This window comes from Pristiophorus japonicus, chromosome 13, assembly GCF_044704955.1.
Source record: "Pristiophorus japonicus isolate sPriJap1 chromosome 13, sPriJap1.hap1, whole genome shotgun sequence".
Taxonomy (NCBI): Eukaryota; Metazoa; Chordata; class Chondrichthyes; family Pristiophoridae; genus Pristiophorus; species Pristiophorus japonicus.
This window is the reverse complement of record NC_091989.1, coordinates 157582983-157607807: the sequence shown is the minus strand read 5'-3', so window position 1 is coordinate 157607807 and position 24825 is coordinate 157582983. Positions and strand designations below refer to the sequence as shown.

Here is a 24825-nt window from a genome sequence, read left to right as displayed (position 1 = left end):
GCTTCCTCTCGTACTCTATTTTCCCTGCCCTAATCAAACCCTTTGTCCTCCTCTGCTGAGTTCTAAATTTCTCCCAGTCCCCGGGTTCGCTGCTATTTCTGGACAATTTGTATGCCACTTCATTGGCTTTAATACTATCCCTGATTTCCCTTGATAGCCACGGTTGAGCCAACTTCCCTTTTTTAATTTTACGCCAGACAGGAATGTACAATTGTTGCGGTCTCTAAATGTCTGCCATTGCCCATCCACAGTCAACCCCTTAAGTATCATTCGCCAATCTATCCTAGCCAATTCACGCCTCATACCTTCAAAGTTAGCCTTCTTTAAGTTCTGGACCATGGTCTCTGAATTAACTGTTTCATTCTCCATCCTAATGCAGAATTCCACAATATTATGGTCACTCTTCCCCAAGCGGCCTCGCACAACGAGAGTGCTAATTAATCCTCTCTCATTACACAACACCCAGTCTAAGATGGCCTCCCCCCTAGTTGGTTCCTCGACATATTGGTCCAGAAAACCATCCCTTATGCACTCCAGGAAATCCTCCTCCACCGTATTGCTTCCAGTTTGGTTAGCCCAATCTATGTGCATATTAAAGTCACCCATGATAACTGCTGCACCTTTATTGCATGCACCCCTAATTTCCTGTTTGATGCCCTCCCCAACATCACTACTACTGTTTGGAGGTCTGTACACAACTCCCACTAACGCTTTTTGCCCTTTGGTGTTCTGCAGCTCTACCCATATAGATTTCACATCATCCAAGCTAATGTCCTTCCTAACTATTGCATTAATCTCCTCCTTAACCAGCAATGCTACCACACCTCCTTTTCCTTTTATTCTATCCTTCCTGAATGTTGAATAGCCCTGGATGTTGAGTTCCCAGCCCTGATCATCCTGGAGCCACGTCTCCGTAATCCCAATCACATCATATTTGTTAACATCTATTTGCACAGTTAATTCATCCACCTTATTGCGGATACTCCTTGCATTAAGACACAAAGCCTTCAGGCTTGTTTTTTTAACACCCTTTGTCCTTTTAGAATTTTGCTGTGCAATGGCCCTTTTTGTTCTTTGCCTTGGGTTTCTCTGCCCTCCACTTTTCCTCATCTCCTTTCTGTCTTTTGCTTTTGCCTCCTTTTTGTTTCCCTCTGTCTCCCTGCATTGGTTCCCATCCCCCTGCCATATTAGTTTAACTCCTCCCCAACAGCACTAGCAAACACTCCCCCTAGGACATTGGTTCCGGTCCTGCCCAGGTACAGACCGTCCGGTTTGTACTGGTCCCACCTCCCCCAGAACCGGTTCCAATGCCCCAGGAATTTGAATCCCTCCCTACTGCACCACTGCTCAAGCCATGTATTCATCTGCACTATCCTGCGATTCCTACTCTGACTAGCATGTGGCACTGGTAGCAATCCCGAGATTACTACTTTTGAGGTCCTACTTTTTAATTTAGCTCCTAGCTCCTTAAATTCGTTTCGTAGGACCTCATCCCTTTTTTTACCTATGTCGTTGGTACCAATGTGCACCACGACAACTGGCTGATCTCCCTCGCTTTTTAGAATGTCCTGCACCCACTCCGAGACATCCTTGACCCTTGCACCAGGGAGGCAACATACCATCCTGGAGTCTCGGTTGCGGCCGCAGAAACGCCTATCTATTCCCCTTACAATTGAATCCCCTATCACTATCGCTCTCCCACTCTTTTTCCTGCCCTCCTGTGCAACAGAGCCAGCCACGGTGCCATGAACTTGGCTGCTGCTGCCCTCCTCTGATGAGTCATCCCCCTCAACAGTACCCAAAGCGGTGTATCTGTTTTGCAGGGGGATGACCACAGGGGACCCCTGCACTACCTTCCTTGCACTACTCTTCCTGTTGGTCTTCCATTCCCTATCTGGCTGTGGACCCTTTTTCTGCGGTACGACCAACTCGCTACACATGCTAATCACGTCATTCTCAGCATCGTGGATGCTCCAGAGTAAATCCATCCTCAGCTCCAACTCCGCAACGCAGTCTGTCAGGAGCTGTAGGAGGATACACTTCCTGCACATGTCGTCGTCAGGAACACTGGTGTCGTCCCTGAGTTCCCACATGGTACAGGAGGAGCATAACATGTGACCGAGCTGTCCTGCCATGACTTAACCCTTAGATAGGCAACAACAATGCTAAAGTTTGCTCACTGTTATAGAAGAGAAAAAAGAAAAACTACTCACCAATCACCAGCCAATCACTTACCCCCTTGGCTGTGACTTCACCTTTTGATTTCTTTCTACTTCTTTTTTGTCTTCTCTCCCCGCTGCAGCTGCACAGGTACGCCTCTCGCTGCCGCTGAGCTTTTATAGGCCTCACCAACGCCAGGAACTCCCGCCTCTCGGACTGCCGCCGCCTCTCGCTGCCGCTGGGCCTTTATAGGCCTCACCAACGCCAGGAACTCCCACCTCTCAGACTGCCGCCGCCTCTCGCTGCCGCTGGGCCTTTATAGGCCTCACCAACGCCAGGAACTCCCGCCTCTCGGACTGCCGCCGCCTCTCGCTGCCGCTGAGCACAAGCATTTAGGTTTCCAGGGTAATGTGTAATTGTACAGCTTTAGTCTGTAGCTAGCCCATGCTGATTTTTCCCATGCTGACCCGCTGAGATTACCAGCATTTTCTGCCCATACCCCGGCCGGCACTCCGATCCTGTGTTCCCCGCGCCCGGTGAGCAGCAGTTCGGTGGTGGAACTTCAACTCGCAAGTTACTGCAATAAATAAAGTTTCTTCTTTCCCTCCGCACAAACAAACATTTTTAATTAGTTTGGATATAATATAAATCTTATTCCTACCCTCCAAAACCAATAACTCAGCTCCAATAAACAAGATGGCGTCTGTAACGCTGATTTCTATCTGGCTCTGATTAGGTATGGTAAGGTTTTTCAAGGCAGTTCCCAGCGGTCTCCAGCGCCGCTTTTGAAAAAGTCCTTATTGGCGAAACTCGCAAAAACAGGCATTACAGGTGGGTTTCACCCTGAGCGACAGCATAAAAATGTTAACTAAAAAAATTAGCCATTATCTGTTAAGGACGGCGTTATACCCTCGGCGAAACTTGCAAAATTAAGTTAGCTCCAAAAAACACTGATACCTCCAAAAAATTGGCGCTAAATGGTGGCGAATTTTGGACCCTTAGGATGGAAATTGCTGAGCACAGATAACAGTGAAGTACAAGATAGAACGATATTAGGTGAGGTTGGACTAAGAAAAAATACAAGAGGGTCTAAGATAGGTATACAGTGCATGTATGTAAACACATGAAGCATGGTGAATAAGGTTGGTGAGCTGCAAGCACAAATAGCCATATGGGTATATAATGATGAGGCGATAATGGAGACGTGGCTCAAGAAAGGGCATGATTGGGTACTAATTATTTTTCGATATAAGATATTCAGGAAAGATAGGGAAGGAAGGAAAGCAGGTGGGCTGGCAGTATTGATTAAGGAGAATATTAAGTGCTGGAGAGAAAGGATGTCCTGGAGGGGCCAAGGACAGAATCTATTTGGCTAGAGTTAAGAAATAATAGAGGGCCATTACACTACTAGGTGTATTCTATAGGCCATCAACAAGTGGAAAGGATATCGAGGAGCAAATTTGCAGAAAAATTACAGGGAGGTGCAACAACTATAAAGTAGTGATAATGGGGGACTTCAACTATCCGAATATAGATTGGGATAGTAATAGTGTAAAGGGCAGAGAGGGAAAGAATTTCTGAAATGTGTTCAGGAGAACTTTCTTGATCAATACTTTTCCGCCCAACGAGGAAGGAAGCATTGCTGGATCTGGTTCGGGGAAATAAGGTGGGTCAGATGGACCAAGTTTCAGTAGAGGAACATTTAGAGAACAGTGATCATAGTATCATAAGGATTAGGTTAGCTATGGAAAAGGACAAGGAGCAACCTAGAGTAAATATACTTAATTGGAGGAGGGCCAATTTCAGTGGATTGAGAACGGAGCTGGCTCAGGTAAATTGCAATCAAAGATTGGCAGGCAAAAATGTAATAGAACAATGGGCCATCTTTAAAGAGGAGATGGTTTGGGTACAGTTGAGGTACATTCCCATGAGGGGGAAAGGTAGGGCAACCAAAGGCAGAGCTCCTTGGATGTCGAAAGAGATAGAGAGCAAGACAAAGCAGAAAAAAGGAGCGTATGACAGATGTCAGGATGAGAATACAAGTGAGAACCAGGTTGAATACAGAAAGTTCAGAGGTGAAGTGAAAAAGGAAATAAAAGGGCCAGAGAGGGAACATGAGAATACACTGGCAGCTAACATTAAAGGGAATCCAAAAGTCTCCTATAAGCATACAAATAGTAAATGGGTAATAAGAGGAGGGGTGGGGCTGATGAGGGATCAAAAAGGAGACCTACACATGGAGGCAGAGGGCATGGTGGAGGTACTAAATGAATACTTTGAATCTGTCTTTACCAAAGAAGATGCTGCCAAAGTCATAGTGACAGAGGAGATAATTGAGATATTCCATGGGATAAAAGTTGATAAGGATTTAAAGTAGATAAGTCACCAGGACCGGATGGGATGCATCCTAGGATGCTGAAGGAAGTTAAGCTGGAAATTGCGGAGTATAATCTTCCAATCCTCCTTGAATACGGAGATGGTGCCAGAGGACTGGAGAAATGCAAATTATATACCATTGTTCAAAAAAAGGGTGTAAGGAAAAACCCAGCAATGACAGATCAGTCAGCTTAACCTCAGTGGTGGGTAAGCTTTTAGAAATGATAATCCGGGAAAAAAATTAACAGCCACTTGGACAAGTGTGGATTAATTAAGGGGAGCCAGCACAGATTCATTAAAGGCAAACCGTGTTTACCTAAAGTAATTGAATTTTATGATGAGGTAACAGAGGAGGTTGATGAGGGCAATGCAGTTGATGTGGTGCATATATTTTTTTCGTTCTGGGGTGTAGGCGTCATTGGTAAGGCCTGCATTTATTGTCTATCCCTAATTGCCTTTGAGAAGGTGGTGGTGAGCCGCCTTCTTGAACTGCGGCAGTACTTGTGGTGAAGGAACTCCCACAAAGCTGTTAGAGAGGGAGTTCCAGGATTTTGAGCCAGCGACGATGAAGGAATGGCGATATATTTCCAAGTCAGGATGGTATGTAACTTGGAGGTGAACTTGCAGGTGATGGTGCTCTAATGCGCCTGCTGCCCTTGTCCTTCTAGGTAGTAGACATCGAGGGTTTGGGTGGTGCTGCCAAAGAAGCCTTGGTGAGTTGCTGCAGTGCATCTTGTAGATGGTACACACTGCAGCTATGGTGCGTCAGTGATGGAGGGAGTTATTGTTGAAAGTGGTGGATGGGATGACAATCAAGCAGGCTACTTTGTCTTGGATGGTGTCGAGCTTCTTGAGTGTTGTTGGAGCTGCAATCATCCAGGCAAGTGGAAAGTATTCTATTATACTCCTGACTTGTGATTGTAGATGGTGGAAAGCCTTTGGGGAGTCAGGAGGTGCAGGAGGAGCCATTCACCGCAGATTACCAAGCCTCTGACCTGCTGTTGTTGCCACGTTATTTATGTAGCTGGTCCAGTTAAGTTTCTGATCAATGGTGATCCCCAGGTTGTTGATGGTGTGGTATTTGGCGATGGTAATGCCGTTGAATATCAAGGAGAGTTGGTTAGACTCTCGATTGCTGGAGAGGGTAATTTCCTGGCACTTATATGGCGCAAATGTTACTTGCCACTTTGCAGCCCAAGCCTGAATGTCGTCCAGGTCTTGCTGCATGTGGGCATGGACTGCTTCATTTTCTGAGGAGTTGCCAATGGAACTGAACACTGTGCAATCATCAGCGAACATCCCCACTTCTGACATTTTGATGGATGGAAAGTTATTGATGAAGCAGCTGAAGATGGTTAGGCTGAGGACACTGCCCTTAAGAACTCCTGCAGTGATGTCCTGGGGCTGGGATGATTGAACTCCAACAACCACAACCATCTTTCTTTGTGTTAGGTATGACTCCAGCCAGTGGAGAGTTTTCCTCCTGATTCCCGTTGATGCCAAACTTGGTGAAATGCTGCCTTGATGTCAAGGGCAGTCATGCTCACTCATCTCTGGAATTCAGCTCTTTTCCATATTTGCACGAAGGCTGTAATGAGGTCTGGAGCCGAGTGGTTCTGGTGGAACCCAAACTGAGCATTGGTGAGCAGGTTAATGGTAAGTGTTATTGGATAGCAATATCGACGACACCTTCCATCACTTTGCTAATGGTTGAGAGTAGACTGATTGGGCAGTAACTGGCTGGATTGGATTTGTCCTGCTTTTTGTGGACAGGACATACCTGGGCAGTTTTACACATTGTTGGGTAGATGCCAGTGCTGTAACTGTACTGGAACAGCTTGGCTAGAGGCGTGGCTAGTTCTGGAGCACAAGTCTTCAGCACAACAGCCAGGATGTTGTCGGGACCCATAGCTTTTGCTGTATCCAGTGCGCTTAGCTGCTTCTTGATATCACGTGGAGTGAATCGAATTGGCTGAAGACTGGCTTCTGTGATGGTGGGGACCTCAGGAGGAGGCCGATATGGATCATCCACTTGGCACTTCTGGCTGAAGATGGTTGCAAACGCTTCAGCCTTGTCTTTTGCACTTGCGTGCTGGGCTCTGCCATCATTGAGGATGGGGATATTCATGGAGCCTCCTCCTCCCATCAGTTGTTTAATTGTCCACCACCATTCACGACTGGATGTGGCAATACTGCAGAGCTTTGATCTGATCCATTGATTGTGGGATCGCTTAGCTCTGTTTATAGCATGCTGCTTCCGCTGCTTACCATGCATGCAGTCCCTGTGATGCAGCCTTCCCCATGTTGGTACCTCATTTTTAGGTATGCCTGGTGCTGCTCCTGGCATGCTCTTCTGGACTGCTGATTGAACCAAGGTTGATGGTAATGGTAGAGTGAGCAATATGCCGGGCCATGAGGTTACAGATTGTGGTGGAATACATTTCTGCTGCTGCTGATGGCCCACAGCACTTCATGGATGCCCAGTTTTGATCTGCTAGATCTTTGCTTCATCTACCCCATTTAACACGGTGGTAGATAAGAACATAAGAATTAGAAGCAGGCCCCTCAAGCCTGCTCCGCCATTCAATAAGATCATGGCTGATCTTCTACCTCGTCCACTTCCTGCACTGTCCCCATATCCCTTGATTCCCTTAAAATTCAAAAATCTATCGATCTCTGTCGTAGTGCCACTTAATATGATGGAGGATGCCTTCAGTGTGAAGATGGGATTTCGTCTCCACAAGGACTGTGTGGTGATCACTGCTACCAATGCCGTCATGGACAGATGTATCTGCGACAGGTAGATTGATGAGGATGAGGGCAAGTAGGTTTTTTCCTCGTGTTGGTTCTCTCACCACCTGCTACAGGCCCATTCTGGCAGATATGTCCATCAAAACTCGGCCAGCTCAGTCAATAGTGGTACTACCGAGCTAGTCTTGGTGATGGACATTGAACTGCTCCCCAGAATACATTCTGCGCTCTTGCTACCTTCAGTGCTTCTTCCCAGTGGTGTTCAACATGGAGGAGTACTGATTCATCAGCTGAGGGAGGGTGGTAGGTGGTAATCAGCAGGAGGTTTCTTTGTCCATGCTTGGCCTGCAGCCATGAGACTTCATGGGGTCCGGAGTTACTGTTGAGGACTCCCAGGGCCACTCCTCCGTGACTGTATACCACTGTGCTACCACCTCTGGTGCTGGTCTGTCCTGCTGGTGGGACAGGACATACCCAGCGATGGTGTTGGAGGAGTCAAGGACATTGGCTGAAAAGTATGACTCTGTGAGTATGATTACGTCAGGCTGTTGTTTGACTAGTCCGTGGGACAGCTCTCCCAATTTTGGCACGTCTCCAGATGTTAGTGAGGATGGCTTTGCAGGGTAAACTGGGCCTGGTGTGCCATTGTCCTATCCGAAGCCGGAGCTGAGGTCGATGCCAGGTGGTCTGTCTGCTTTTTTAATTCTTATTGTTGTTTTCCTGAGCGACTTTGCTACAACTGAGTGGCTTGCTATGCCATGGACTTCCAAAAGGCGCTTGATAAAGTACCACATAATAGGCTAGCCAGCAAAGTTGAAGCCCATGGAATAAAAGGGACAGTGGTAGCATGGATACAAAATTGGCTAAGTGACAGGAAACAGAATAGTGGTGAACAGTTGTTTTATGAACTGGAGGAAGGTATTTAGTGGTGTACCCCAGGGATTACTACTAGGACCACTGCTTTTCTTGATTTTTTTTTACAGGTATTAATGATGTGAACTTAGATTTACAGGGCACTATTTCAAAATTTGAAGATAACACAAAACTTGGAAGTATAATGAAGAGTGAGCAGGATAGGGATAGACTTCAAATGAACATAGACAGGCTGGTGGAATGGGAAGACATATGGCAGATGAAGTTTAACGCAGGAAAGTGTGAAGTCATACATTGTGATAGAAAGAACGAGGAGCAGCAATATAAAGTAAAGGTACAATTCTAAAGGGGGTGCAGGAACAGAGAGACCTGGGGGTATATGTGCACAAATCGTTGATGGTGGCAGCGCAGGTTGAGAAAGCAGTTAAAAAAGCATATGGGATTGTGGGCTTCATAAATAGAGGCATAGAGTACAAAAGCAAGAAAGTTATGATGAACCTTTATAAAACATTGGTTCAGCCACAACTGGAGTATTGTGTTCACTTCTGGGCACAGCACTTTCGACTGCCCTCAAAAGTTTGTCACCATCCTCTGCCTGCTTCACGATGACATGCAAGCCGTAATCTGACCAACAGATCCACCAGAGACACAATACACGTGCGGAACAGGACCAAGCAAGGCTGTGTCATCGCACCAACGCTCTTCTCGACCTTCGATGTTGCTATGCTCCATCTCACTTTCAATAAGCTCCCCACTGGAGTGGAGCTAATCTACAGAACAGGAAATTGTTCAACCACCGTCACCTCCAGTCCAGATCCAAGGTCGTTTCATCTTCTGTCATTAAATTACAGTGTGCAGGTGATGCTTGCATTTGCGCACACTCGGAGGTCGAACTCCAACACCTTCACCGAAGCATATGAGACTATGGGCCTTACATAAAACATCCATAAGACAAAGGACCTCTACCCCCACCACACAGTACTGCCCCCCAATTATCAAGATCCATGATGAGGCCTTGGACAACGTGGACCGTTTTCCACACCTCGGCAACAAGGGAAGATGTCGATGTGCCTTCAGTGTGCCAGTGCAGCCTTTGGTTGACTGAGGAAGAGTGTTTGAAGACCAGGACTTTCAACTCAGAACGAAGCTCATGGTCTACAGAGCAGTAGTGATACCCACTCTCCTATATGCTTCAGAGTCATGGACTATGTAAAGCAGGCACTTCAAAGCACTGGAGAAGTACCAATAACGCTGCCTCCGCAAAATCCTGCAAATCCATTGGCAGGATAGGTGCACCAACGTCAGTGTTCTCGCACAGGCCAACATCCCCAGCATCGAAGCATTCACCATGCTCGATCAGCTCTGGTAGGCGGCCCACATTGTGCGCATGCCCGATACTAGACTCCCAAAACTTGCGCTCCATTCAGAGCTCCGATACAGAAAGTGAATCTAGGTGGGCAGAGGAAACACTTCAAGGACACTCACAAAGTCTCCTTGAAAAAGTGCAACGTCCCTACCGACACTCGAGAATCCTTGACCCAAGACTGCTCAAAGTGGAGAAGCATCCGGGAAGGCACCGAACACCTCGAGTCTATTCGCCGGCAGCAATTGGAAGCCAAGCGCAAACAGCAGAACATAAGAACATAAGAATTAGGAACAGGAGTAGGCCATCTAGCCCCTCAAGCCTGATCCGCCATTCAATAAGATCATGGCTGATCTGGCCGTGGACTCAGCTCCACTTACCCGCCCGCTCCCCGTAACCCTTAATTCCCTTATTGGTTAAAAATCTATCTATCTGTGATTTGAATACATTCAATGAGCTAGCCTCAACTGCTTCCTTGGGCAGAGAATTCCACAGATTCACAACCCTCTGGGAGAAGAAATTCCTTCTCAACTGAGTTTTAAATTGGCTCCCCCGTATTTTGAGGCTGTGCCCCCTAGTTTTAGTTTCCCCGACCAGTGGAAACAACCTCTCTGCCTCTATCTTGTCTATCCCTTTCATTATTTTAAACGTTTCTATAAGATCATCCCTCATCCTTCTGAACTCCAATGAGTAAAGACCCAGTCTACTCAATCTATCATCATAAGGTAACCCCCTCATCTCCAGAATCAGCCTAGTGAATCGTCTCTGTACCTCCTCCAAAGCCAGTATATCCTTCCTTAAGTAAGGTGACCAAAACTGCATGCAGTACTCCAGGTGCGGCCTCACCAATACCCTGTAAAGTTGCAGCAGGACCTCCCTGCTTTTGTACTCCATCCCTCTTGCAATGAAGGCCAACAATCCATTCGCCTTCCTGATTACCTGCTGCACCTGCACATTAACTTTTTGGGATTCATGCACAAGGACCCCCAGGTCCCTCTGCACAGCAGCATGTTGTAATTTCTCCCCATTCAAATAATATTCCCTTTTACTGTTTTTTTTTCCAAGGTTGATGACCTCACATTTTCCGACATTGTATTCCATCTGCCAAACCTTAGCCCATTCGCTTAACCTATCTAAATCTCTTTGCAGCCTCTCTGTGTCCTCTACACAACCCGCTTTCCCACTAATCTTTGTGTCATCTGCAAATTTTGTTACACTACACACTGTCCCCTCTTCCAGGTCATCTATGTATATTGTAAACAGTTGTGGTCCCACCACCGATCCCAGCACACCACTAAGCACTGATTTCCAACCCAAAAAGGACCCATTTATCCTGACTCTCTGCTTTCTGATACCCAGCCAATTCTCTATCCATGCGAATACATTTCCTCTGACTCCGTGTACCTTTATCTTCTGCAGTAACCTTTTGTGTGGCACCTTATCGAATGCCTTTTGGAAATCTAAATACACCACATCCATCGGCCTACCTCTATCCACCATGCTCGTTATATCCTCAAAGAATTCCAGTAAATTAGTTAAACATGATTTCCCCTTCATGAATACATGTTGCGTTGCTTGATTGCACTATTCCTATCTCGATGTCCCGCTATTTCTTCCTTAATGATAGCTTCAAGCATTTTCCCCACTACAGATGTTAAACTAACTGGCCTATAGTTACCTGCCTTTTGTCTGCCCCCTTTTTAAACAGAGGCGTTACATTAGCTGTTTTCGAATCCGCTGGTACCTCCCCAGAATCCAGAGAATTTTGGTAGATTATAACGAATGCATCTGCTATAACTTCCGCCATCTCTTTTAATACCCTGGGATGCATTTCATCAGGACCAGGGGATTTGTCTACCTTGAGTCCCCTAGTGATAGTGATTGTCTCAAGGTCCTCCCTTTCCACATTCCTGTGACCAGCAATTTTTGGCATGGTTTTTCTGTCTTCCACTGTGAAGACCGAAGCAAAATAATTGTTTAAGGTCTCAGCCATTTCCACATTTCCCATTATTAAATCTCCCTTCTCATCTTCTAAGGGACCAACATTTACTTTAGTCACTCTTTTCCGTTTTATATATCGGTAAAAGCTTTTACTATCTGTTTTTATGTTTTGCGCAAGTTTACTTTCGTAATCTATCTTTCCTTTCTTTATTGCTTTCTTAGTCACTCTTTGCTGTCATTTAAAATTTTCCCAATCTTCTGGTTTCCCACTAACCTTGGCCACCTTATATGCATTGGTTTTTAATTTGATACTCTCCTTTATCTCCTTGGTTATCCACGGCTGGTTATCCCTTCTCTTACCGCCCTTCTTTTTCACTGGAATATATTTTTGTTGAGCACTATGAAAGAGCTCCTTAAAAGTCCTCCACTGTTCCGCAATTGTGCCACCGTTTAGTCTGTGTTTCCAGTCTACTTTAGCCAACTCTGCCCTCATCCCACTGTAGTCTCCTTTGTTTAAGCATTGTATGCTCGTTTGAGACACTACTTCCTTGCCCTCAATCTGTATTACAAATTCAACCATACTGTGATCACTCATTTCGAAAGGATCTTTTACCAGGAGATCGTTTATTATTCCTGCCTCATTACACAGGAGCAGATCTAAGATAGCTTGCTCCCTTGTAGGTTCTGTAACATACTGTTCTAAGAAACAATCCCGTATGAATTCTATGAATTCCTCCTCAAGGCTACCCCGTGCGATTTGATTTGACCAATCGATATGTAGGTTAAAATTCCCCATGATTTCTGCCGTTCCTTTTTCACATGCCTCGATTATTTCCTTGATTACTGCCCGCCCCACCATGAAGTTATTATTTGGGGACATATAAACTACGCCCACCAGTGACTTTTGCCCCTTACTATCTTTAATCTCCACCCACAATGATTCAAAATTTTGTTCATTAGAGCCAATATCATCTCTCACAACTGCCCTGATATCATCCTTTATTAACAGAGCTACCCCATCTCCTTTCCCTTCTTGTCTATCTTTCCGAATTGTAAGATACTCCTGTATGTATAATTCCCAGTCTTGGCCACCCTGAAACCACGTTTCTGTAATGGCCACCAAATCATACACATTTGTGATGATTTGTGCCGTCAACTCATTTACTTTATTTCAAATGCTGCGTGCGTTTAGGTAGAGTGTTTTAATACTAGTTTTTAAACCATGACTTTTAGTTTTGACCCCTCCTGCAGCCCCTTTATATTCATACATATTGTCTCTTCCTATCACCTTGTGGTTTTCACTTGCCCCAGTGCTACTCTGCTCTGTTGCCTCCTGCCTTTTGCATTCTTTCTTGGAGTCCTGTTCATCTGAGCTCTCACCGACTCTAACTAGCTCAGAGCTCTCTCCTGGGTTCCGAATACTCCTCGCATTGAGGCACCGAGCTTTCATGCTTGCCTTTTTATTACACTTTGACACTTTAGAATTTTGCTGTACAGTGGCCCTTTTTGTTTTTTTGCCTTGTGTTTCTCTGCCCTCCACTTTTACTCATCTCCTTTCTGTCTTTTGCTTCTGTCTCCATTTTATTTCCCTCTGACTCCCTGCACTGGTTCTCATCCCCCTGCCATATTAGTTTAACTGCTCCCCAACAGCACTAGCAAACACTCACTCTAGGGCATTTGTTCCGGTCCTGCCCAGGTGTAGACCGTCCGGTTTGTACTAGTCCCATCTCCCCCAGAACCGTTTCCAATGCCCCAGGAATTTGAATCCCTCCCTGCTGCACCACTGCTCAAGCCACATATTCATCTGAGCTATCCTGCGATTCCTACTCTGACTAGCACGTTGTTGTGGAAAAATATTTCCGAGACTGTATAATATATAAAGAGAGGTTTATTAAATTGGAGACAAAGCTTTGGGAGAAGTGTTAGAGACCCCTGTCTCTGAACCACGACTCAAATTGGTATCTCCAGTGAGGTTCTTTTATCTTACAAATTACGTCACTTTACATCACATGCTTTAGCACTACAAAGCTTTTACTATCGAAGGCTAAGCTTTTGATATAAACCATCCTGCATTGTGACAGGGCAGTATAAACAAGTGCAGGCTTTTGGCACCGGTATAAACAAACATACCCAGCACTTAACTCTCCAGTGTTCATTATCTCACTTTCCTATCTCCATAACTCAAGGCCAGCATACCTTGAAGTCTAAGTGTTATTTTTTGTATAAAACATAATGCATCAGTATTGTCCCTTACAAAATTCATTAAAGGGGAAAATAAAACAAATGTTTGGTCCCGTATACTAGTCACGTATATGTCAAAAATCCGCTCCAACACACGTGGCACTGGTAGCAATCCCGAGATTACTACTTTTGAGGTCTTACTTTTTAATTTAGCTCCTAGCTCCTTAAATTTTTCTCGTAGGACCTCATCCCTTTTTTTTACCTATATCGTTGGTACCAATGTGCAGCACGACATAGGTAAAAAAAAGGGATGAGGTCCTACGAGAAGAAGCGCACGACAACCCAAGCACCGTCCCTTCAACCACCGTCTGCCCCACCTGTGACAGAGACTGTAGGTCCCGCATTGGACTCATCAGTCACTTGAGAACTCATATTAGTGTGGAAGCAAGTCATCCTCGACTCCGAGGGACTGCCTAAGAAGAAGGAAAGACTTTAGGAAGGATGTGAAGGCTTTAGAGAGGGTGCAGAAAAGATCTCCATGATTCCATGGATGAGGGACTTTAGTTACGTAGACTGGAGAAGGTGACGTTGTTCTCCTTATAGCAGAGAAGATTGAGAGGAGCTTTGATAGACGTGTTCAAAATCATGAGTGATCTAGACAGAGCAGAGAGAAACTGTTCCCATTGGTGGGACAAGAACCAGATGATGCATATTTAAGGTGATTGACAGAAGAGACAAATGTGACATGTGTAAAACATTGGTTACGCAGCGAGTGGTTAGGATCTGGAATGCACTGCCTGACACGGTGGTGGAGGCAGATTCAATCATGGCTTTTCAGTGCCTGAAGGAATTTTTTTTTCAGGGCTACAGTGAACAGGTGGGGGACTGGGACTAGCTGAAGTGCTCATGCAGAAGCCAACACGGGCTCGACGGGCCGAATGGCTTCCTTCTGTGTTGTAATGATTCTATGGTGCTTATGTTTTGCTTCCGATGTGCGAGACCTCATCTACTACTCCCAAGTAATCCCCTTGTTGAAAGAGCAAGTGTGTCCTGGCTGCAGGATTTCATTGACAACCTACTGGGATCTGAGGGCCCTTCACGTGAGTTAACCACATAACTATAGTGGCTCACTAATCTTGCCTGCTTTAAGATATTTCTTCCCATGCCTGATGTATTTCTGTATGGTGTGTGGTTAGTGGCTACTTAAATGTGTGCCTTCTCTTCCTGAGTACTTGCAGAAGGATTTACAGTTCTTCAACTTCCAAACTGCCTTTTCTCATTCAGTAGCTCGAACCTCTAGTGATTTGGTGAGTAATTATCAGCATTATTTACAAGTCCCTCCATGGCATTGTGCCATTGTACCTCTGCAACCACCTCCTATGTTCAGCCTGTGCTTTTTGCACTTCTGTCTCTGGTCTCTCTGTGCATCCCCCACTTTCCTTCGCTCCATCAAAAGTGGAAAACCCTTCAACCATCTTGGTTATATTCTCTGAGGCTCCATTTTTAAAATGTTCCACCATGCTATCTCTCTCCATCTTTAAAAGTATTCTCAAAACCTCTAATCCAAGCATGCTTTTGTCATCACTCTTAACTCTTTCCCGACTGCATGGCACCTGTTTCTCCTCTGTAAAGCTCTTTGGGATAATTTCTATGTTAAAAGATCTATATAAATACAGGTTGTTGCTGTTATTGTTATAAGTTAGCTTTATCTTCCCAGAACCATTTCAGGTGCATAACTGGCTCATAATTGCATTTCACAACAGATTGAGAGGAATCGTGCTGCCCACAGGCTGAAAACCGCAATACCATGTACAAACACACAGTAGTAAATTTTCCCAGAAACTTTTAATAACACACAATTTATGTATGAATAGCAGACCAAAAAGAATAGTTAGACTCTGATTTCCGATTGGCATGCAATATAGAACCACTTGGTACCAAATGACCACGGAGACAGATTTTTGAACGATGAGGGAATCAGGTGTTATGGGAAGTGGGCAAAGAAGTGGAGTGGAGGCCAAGATCAGATCAACCATGATTTTATTGAATGGCGGAGCGGGCTCGAGGCACCAAATGGCCTACTCCTGCTCCTATTTCTTATATTCTTATGTGTGTGTTTCTGTGTGTAAATAGTAGTGTAAACTTCTGTGGAATGCCGAGCAGATCCAATTTAATGAGAATGGATAATATATTGGGACGAAAATTGGGGTTGGACGAACACATCCGACCTGAAAGAAATCTACGAGAACATCTGGTGGTCCCAGAGGAATGTAGGATTCTGGTCGGATGCCTTCATTCGCTGTGCAATGTACGGGAAGATGTCTTCCACGTACGTACGCATATGCTGGAATCACGTGGGCCTGGGCCACCAATCACTAACTAGCATTCTCATTGATAATAATGGAAAGTCCGTTTTTGCGAGCTCCCATTACTATCAATGAGAAAAGCCCCCTAAAACAAGAAACACAACACAATAAATTAAAAAAACACCTCACATATTTAAAATTAATTGAAATTGAATGTTTTAGAAAAAAACATATTTTTCTGAATTTTTTTAAGTGTGTTTTAATAGGTTTAAAAATAAACTTAACTTAATGGACAGGTTTTTAATATAAAAATGAGTGATTAAATTAAATGTTTCCATGTTTTAAAACTCTTACACTGGTAAAAGTAAACTATACACTTGCTTTTATCAGGGGTAAGAGTTTGAAGGACAGTCGCTGGGCAAGAGTTGGGCAAATAGCCCAATCTCTGCCCCGTGGATGTCCTTCACCCAACAGATTGCAAAAGCGTGCCAAGAACCGGCTTTTGCAAGGCTTTGCCGGGTGTGTGCACACTTCGTACGCACCCAGCGATGCCGCAATTTTCAGCCCAATATTCAGTTGACTCATGAATCCAATTGGGTCTGAACTAGTTTGTCAAGTGTAGCAAATTCAGAGCAGGATACCAAGCTTTCTGTTGCTATCTAATTCGGACAGCTATCTAATTAACAAGGATGACTGGTATGGAAAATAGAAATAAAAACTATAAAGGCACTGGTACAGTAGGAGATTTTCTTCTTAAGGTGGATTAAGGCACTTTGTTGAGCAAAGTAGAGAGAGATTTACTCTGTATGTGGCCATGCTGTGCTGAGGGAGTGTGTTCTACTGGCACTGGGAGCCCAAGGTTGAGATATGTCCTATTGTCCAGAACTCAGTGCATCAATGTGATTAGCACAAAAAGAATCAAATTATTAATTAAAGTATTTTTTTCTGAACTGTTTCCCTGTATTGTTTCTGATGATTCGGTAAATACTTAATTTTGAGAGAAAACTCCTTATCATTTGTAAACTTTAAAATCAAGCATGTAATTAACTGAATAAGCTTTGCCAGCTAGACACAAGGTCAAAATCAGCCAATATTGAAAGAGACAAATTATCTTCACTTAGCTACAGAAATAATCATATTAAAACAGAATGTATCAAGGATACGTAGTCCTCCCAAATATAAAATATTCCCACTCCAAAATTAGCTGCTAAATATAGCATGAATTACATCTGTCAATTGCAGTGCTATGTCTGATAATCATTGTAATTCATCACAAAAGATAAAATATCATGGAAATATGTGGCCTACTTTTGAAGCCAGTGACAACTTTGCAATATGACTGCTCAATAATGTTCATGTAAGGATGTAATAATCCTTCTGGACTTCATACACACTTCAGAAGGTTTTAAAAAAAATCAGAAACAGCAGATGAACACAAAATTAAATAAGTTTTTGGTTGTCTATATTGTGTGCAGGCACTCTGTTAATGACTCCACGAGGCAGGGGTAGGGCACTTGACTTGTAGACTGTAGTCCTTTATTGCAGCTGCTAGAGTGAGGACACCAAGAGGTGAGCTCCCTTTTATACTGGGTTACCTGCAGTGTACAGGTGACCTTTAGGTCTCCAGCAACAGCACCCTCTGGTGTACAGGTAAGGTATATATAGGGTGAAGGTACATTCAGGTCTAGTGTTCAGTACATCATTACATCATTGGCATGCATACATAACAACACTCCCCCCTAAGCCTTTTTCAAGTCCTTATTGCTATGACCTGGGGAGGTGATCAGTAGTGGGCTGTGGGAGGTTATGGTGAGGGTTCTGTGGGTGCCAGGTGTGATCCCTGTGCTTGAGGCTAGCCTCATACATTTCCCCCCTCACACACAGACCATGTGGGTGTCACTGTTGTAGGATCCCTCAGTGGGGGAACCAGTGTAATGGGTAGGGTACCTACACTGTAGAGTGGGTAAGTGGTGATGTTTGGTTGTGGGCAGGGCCACAGGACTGTGTGGGCTCCTTGTCCTCCATTGGTGGTAGAAGTCTGGTTATCCCAGGGTCCACCAGGAAAGCTGGAGGGTACTGGCCTCTCGCTCCTGATGTTGGCCCTGGTGGCCAGGGGGTGTAGGGCCGATCTGGAGCAGGTTGCCAGTGGTGGTGACTGTGCTGCTCATTGACCGCTGTCCCTGCAGTGGGTTTGCTCCCACTGGGTGTGTAAGAGCCCTTCTTGGGGCATCGCATTTGTCCCAAAAGTCCAGGCTACATGGTCAGATAGCCCGCTGGACCTGGGGGTCTCCCATCGGGGGATACCTCTGGCATTTACATTGTACCTGTAGAACCCGGTGTCCTTTGACTACTTTCTGCATACATGAAACATTGGCTCTGATCACAAATAGTCGATTTTACACTGTTATCTTTCTTTACATTATTACTTTTAGCACTTACAACACTTTCTTGTGTATCGGTGTCTCCATACAGGGTACATTAGTCATATTAAAATTTCTATCAGCATCATTTAACAGTACAAACTTGTTGCGAACATCACTTTCACAAGCATTCATTACCTTTTTTTCATCAGTTAATCCGGCGTCACAATTCAATGTTACATTTGCATACCTGCATTCGCTTACTGCACTTTTAACTTTAAAGTCCTTGGCATCGGTGTGCTTAGAGTGAAAATGTCCCTTTAATTTCTTTGGGTTACCGGTAACCTTTAAGGGGGCCTTCCAATCTGGTTCGTCGCTCGGTGCCATGTGCCACTCCTCATGGTCTGGTCACGGCCATTTTGATTCTGGGTTTGTCGCCTCATGGTGCGGCCGTCATCTTGTTGCTCTCCTCGAGGTAGGCTGTGGTGATCATCTTCTTCTCAGTTTCGGCCACAGACGTCGGGAATCCACCTTTTTCATTGATCTTCTTCCCTCGGAGTTCTGCCACGGCCCGGAAGGTGAGGTCTGGACGTTCGGGTTGGGTGATCTCGCCACGGTGTTGTACAGTCGTCGCTGCGCAGTTGAGCTGGACGGTAGGATCTCTAGGTGCAGCGATGGATCCATGTTTGGGGCTGCGTGGGATGTCGATCGCTGGAGCCCGGAGGCCGTCATCGCTCCGGCCGATTTGGACCTGCTTCACCCAACTTCTTCCCAGCAGCGTTGGACCATCGCCGGCAACAATCCACAGGGGGAGCTTGTTCATCACGCCGCCCTGGGATGTCCACGCTGCCAACAACTGGGATGGTGCCTTTGGTGTAGGTGAGCAACTTTGCCTGGACAGGAGACAGTTTTTGTGGTTGGCAGGATTGATCCAAAGTTTTTCAAAGGTCGTCTGGCTCATCAAAGACTGGCTCGCCCCTGTGTCGATCTCCATTGAAACTGGAAGTCCGTTGATGTCCACTTCCATCTTCCACGGGGAACTCTCGGTGGAGCAGGTATAAATTCCATACTCTTCTTCCAGGGGTTGAGCAGCTTCGCCTTCATCAGTGTCGGAGCCCAGGTGATCAGCCAACTCTTCAGCGACGCGTAAAGTTTTTCCTACATATTCTCTGAAGGTGACCTCTCGCGTTGCAGCCTTTGCAGGTATAGTCTTTGTAGCAGCACTGGTAGACCCTGTGGTTTCCTCCACAGCACCAGCACGGGGCTAGCCGGTTGGCCCCATGTGGCGGACTCAGGGTTGCGGGACTCGGGGCAGCGTTTCTGCCTTTGAAAGTCACCATTTTGTTCACTGTGCTCGTCGGTTTAGAGTCCTGGGTATGGATCATCATTCGTTTGGAGTCGCCGACTGAAATCATGTAGGCCTGGCTCACTTTAATTGCCTTCTGCAGGGTAACTGTGATATCTGCAGAGAGCAGTTTGTGGAAGAGGCCCTCGTGGTCGATTCCGATAACAAATATGTCCCTTAGTGCATCGGTAAGGTGGTCGCCAAAATCACATGGTGCAGCCAGCCTTCTTAAATCTGCAGCATACTTAGCAATTTCTTGGCCTTCGGGTCGCCGGTGAGTGTAAAACCGGTGCCTGGCTGTGAGGATGTTCTCTTTGGGTTTCAGTTGCCCTTGTATTAGGGTTACGAGCTCCCCATAGCTCTTGGTTGTTATCTTCGCTGGAGCTAGTAGGTCCCTGACGAGGCTGTGGATAGTGGGCTCACAACTGCTAAGCAGGATGGCCCTGCACTTGTTCGCCAGTGTGGCTGGTGAGTCCCCATCCAGGTCGTTGGCAATGAAGAAGTGTTCTAACCTTTCCACGAAGGCATCCCAATCTTCCCTCTCGGTGAATTGTTGGAAGTTTCTGAGATTAGACATGTTGTGCGTGGGATTCGTGACCTCATCGCCAGTTATTGTGCATGTAGGCAGTCTGTTAATGACTCCACAAGGCAGGGGTAGGGCACTTGACTTGTATAGACTGTAGTCCTTTATTGCAGCTCCTAGAGTGAGGACACCAAGAGGTGAGCTCCCTTTTATACTGGGTTACCTGCAGTGTACAGGTGACCCTTAGGTCTCCAGCAGCGGCACCCTCTGGTGTACAGGTAAGGTATATACAGAATGAAGGTACATTCAGGTCTAGTGTTCAGTACATCATTACATCATTGGCATGCATACATAACAGTCCAAAATTGTGTTCATGATTTAAACTGAATTCTTATCAGAATTCAACCATGTAAACTTGTATTTTCTCAACGGTAAGATAAGATCCAGGAATAATAGTTTCTGTTCACGTTCAGTTCCAACTAGTCGATATCCAAGCACGTTCATGGCTCCCCGACAGATATCCTGTATTTTTAAAACCTTGTCAATTGGTACCTCAGTCCTCCATGCCTGCGATATTCTTCTGGCATTCCTAGATGTTATTGAGAATGCTGATCCACTTCCTTCTCCGTGTGTGATGTTATATATCCAAGACTTAAGTTTTGGAGTCAAACTTAAATCAGCAAATTTATACATTGCCGATATCTCATTAATTGGATCTCTTACTATATCTTCATACCGCACCATCATATAGCGTTGTTTCAGAAAGTCTGGAGCTTCCTTGGTTGCTACCTCATGAATCTGCATGTGACTTCTGCAAACTTCTTTCATTACTTCGTAGTTTGATGCTTCAGCTTTATTTTTTTCTATGGGTTTACCATTCAAAACAATACTGTTGTCTCGCATTAGGTCACTAATTGACTTATCACGAGACTTCATGACAGCCCTAGGGTCTCTAACAAGGTGGATGATTTTGAGGTTCAGTGAGGGGTCAGTGAGGAGAGGAAACAGTGACATTAACTCAAAGAATCTCACTTCTTTGAGCACAATGTGACTGTAGGTTTTGCATGCTTCTTCCATTTTAAAAAATTTGGACATGTTGCAATGTTTCTTACATATTATATCGTTACTGAGGTCTGTTCTTTCATAATAGTCACATGTAGGTGGTGAGCAGAGAGCTCTGCTGACCTCCCATTGGAACAAGTCAGATACCCGTCTGTTTTCAGACATGTAGGCATCAAATACTGACATGTCACACAAGAATGTAGACCGTATAAGGTCCCTAACAGCCATTTGAAGGACCTTTGCACTGTTTTGATACATAGATACCCACACATGCCAGGCAGGTTCCATTAAGTAAAAGACATCTGGGTGCTGACTAAATACTTGTCCCACAAAGGAAGAACCTGATCTCCAGGATGATAGAATGAGGATGTGCACTTTGCTATTCTGTTTATCAGATGGGGATAAATCAACGTTGTATCTGGAGTAGATGAAGATTAAAGCAAATGTCTGAATCGCCACAAATGCAGCGATGCTTGCAGTTACAAAGGTTAGCCTCACCATAGCGATGGCTGCTGATGTAGTAGTGATCTGTAAAATAAAACAGACACAGACATTACCGATTGCTTCAAAACTACACAGTCACTATCCTAAGCATTAATTTGCAGTTGACAACACAGAAAAACGAAGGGGAAGAAATTGTGCTCCTTTGCGCGTCCCGTTAGCGCCTCCAGGGTGAGGACGGTTCCCTCAACAGCAGTCAAGGTCACCAATGTGCTAAATTTCTACGCCAGTGGATCCTTCCAGGAGTCATCTCCAACATTTCCCAGTTTGCCATCCATTGCTGCATCCGCAAGGTTACAGATGCTCTCTACAGAAGGAGAAAGGCCTACATTTTCTTCCCCATCATCAGACAAAAGCAGCACGAGCATGCACGTGGCTTTGCCAGGATAGCAGGGCGCCATTGACTGCATCCACGTCACTTTGCGGGCACCGCATAACAATCTTGAGGTAGTCTGTAACCGCAAAGGTTCCCACTCACTTAACATGCAGTCGGTGTGCGACCACACGCTACGAATCCTCACAGTCAATGCCCGCTATCCTGGCTGCAGCCACGATGCATTCATCCTGTGCCAAACCGGTGTGTCAGCTCTCTTCCAGCCACGGTATCACGCTCGTGAGACAAGGGCTATTCGTTGTCCATCTGGTTCATGATTGCCCTCTGCAACCCCCACATTCCTGCCCAGCACTCATATAATGAGAGCCATGTTGCCACCAGGAACATAATAGAGCAGAACATCAGAGTGCACATGCAACAGTTCCATTGCCTTGACCGCTCGGTAGGAGTCCTCCAGTACTCGGCTGAGCGGGTGACCCTTTTCGTCATCGTCTGCTGCATGCTGCACAATTGGCCATCATGGGTAGGTTGGGCCACCATGATTGCCACCAGGCATAGCTCCCCCACCTCAGAAGGAGGAGCAGGAGGAGGACATATGAACGTAAGAAATAGGAGCAGGAGTATACCACCTGCTCCCTCGAGCTTGCTCCGCCATTCAATAAGATCATGGCTGATCTGATCATGGACTCAGTTCCACTCCCCTGCTTCCCATATCTCTTTATTCCCTTATCGCTCAAAAATCTGTCTATCTCCACCTTAAATATATTGCATGACCCAGCCTCCACAGTTCTCTGAGGCAGAGAATTCCATAGATTTACAACCCTCTGAAAGAAGAAATTCCTCCTCATCTCAGTTTTAAATGTGCAGCCCCTTAGTCTGAGACTACGTCCCCGAGTTTTAGTTTCCCCTATGAGTGGAAATAGCTTCTCTGCCTTGTCAAGACCCCTCATTATCTTATATGTTTCGATAAGATCACCTCTCATTCTTCCAGACTGATTCCCGGGATGGCGGGACTGACCTATAAAGAAAGACTGGATCAACTGGGCTTGTATTCACTGGAGTTCAGAAGAATGAGAGGGGACCTCATAGAAACGTTTAAAATTCTGACGGGGTTAGACAGATTAGATGCAGGAAGAATGTTCCCAATGTTGGGGAAGTCCAGAACCAGGGGACACAGTCTAAGGATAAGGGATAAGCCATTTAGGACCGAGATGAGGAGGAATTTCTTCACCCAGAGAGTGGTGAACCTGTGGAATTCTGTACCACAGAAAGTTGTTGAGGCCAATTCACTAAATATATTCAAAAAGGAGTTAGATGAAGTCCTTACTACTAGGGGGATCAAGGGGTATGGCGAGAAAGCAGGAATGGGGTACTGAAGTTGCATGTTCAGCCATGAACTCATTGAATGGCGGTGCAGGCTCGAAGGGACGAATGGCCTACTCCTACACCTATTTTCTATGTTTCTATGTTTCTGAACGCCAATGTGTATAGGCCCAACCTACCTTCGTAAGTCAAACCCCTCATCTCCGGAATCAACCTAGTGAAGCTTCTCTGAACAGCCTCCAATGCAAGTATATCCTTCCTTAAATACGGAGATCAAAACTGTACGCAGTACTCTAGGTGTGGTCTCACCAATACCCTGTAGAGTTGTAGCAGGACTTCTCTGCTTTTATACTTTATCCCCCTTGCAATAAAGGACAACATTCCATTTGCCTACCTGATTACTTGCTGTACCTGCATACTAACTTTTTGTGTTTCATGCACAAGGACCTCCAGGTCCCTCTGTACTGCAGTACTTTGAAACATAGAAAATAGGTGGAGTAGGCCATTCGGCCCTTCGAGCCTGCACCACCATTCAATATGATCATGGCTGATCATGCAACTTTGCAATTTTTCTCCATTTAAATTATAATTTGCTTTTCTATTTTTACTGCCAAAGTGGATAACCTCACATTTTCCCACATTATACTCCATCTGCCACATTTTAGCTCACTCACTTAGCCTGTCTATATCCCTTTGCAGATTTTTTGTGTCCTCCTCACAATTTGCTTTCCCACCCATCTTTGTATCATCAGCAACTTGGCTACATTACACTCGGTCCCTTCATCCAAGTCATTAATATTGATTGTAAATAGTTGAAGACCCAGCACTGATCCCTGCGACACCCCACTAGTCACTGTTTGCCAACCGGATAATGACCCATTTATCCCGACTCTCTGTTTTCTGTTAATTAGCCAATCCTCTATCCATGCTAATATATTACCCCCAACCCCGTGAACTTTTATCTTGTGCAGTAAACTTTCATGTGGCACCTTATCGAATGCCTTCTGGAAATCCAAATATACCACATCCACCTTGCTCGTTACATCCTCAAAGAACTCCAGCAAATTTGTCAAACATGATTTCCCTTTCATAAAACTATGCTGATTCTGCTTGATTGAATTATGCTTTTCCAAATGTCCTGCTACTGCTTCCTTAATAATGGACTCTGGCATTTTCCCAAAGACAGATGTTAGGTTAACTGGTCTATAGTTTCCTGCTTTTGTCTGCCTCCTTTTTTAAATAGGGGCGTTACATTTGCGGTTTTCCAATCCGCTGGGACAGCCTCAGAATCCAGGGAATGTTGGTAGAGTACAACCAATGCATCCACTACCTCTGCAGCCACTTCTTTTAAGACCCTAGGATGTAAGTCAATAGGTCCAGGGAACTTGTCCACCTTTAGTCCCATTATTTTACCGAGTATTACTTC

The 24825-nt window shown here is 45.2% G+C and overlaps 1 protein-coding gene across 1 annotated transcript; it reads right to left on the bottom strand.

Annotated features, from left to right (window-relative positions):
• Nucleotides 1–20557: 20557 nt before the first annotated feature.
• LOC139278929 (carbohydrate sulfotransferase 6-like) lies at nt 20558–21757 on the bottom strand. Its single transcript, XM_070898198.1, has one exon. It carries the CDS (start codon nt 21740–21742, stop codon nt 20558–20560), a length of 1185 nt encoding a protein of 394 aa, XP_070754299.1. The 5' UTR covers nt 21743–21757.
• Between the last annotated feature and the right edge of the window lie 3068 nt (nt 21758–24825).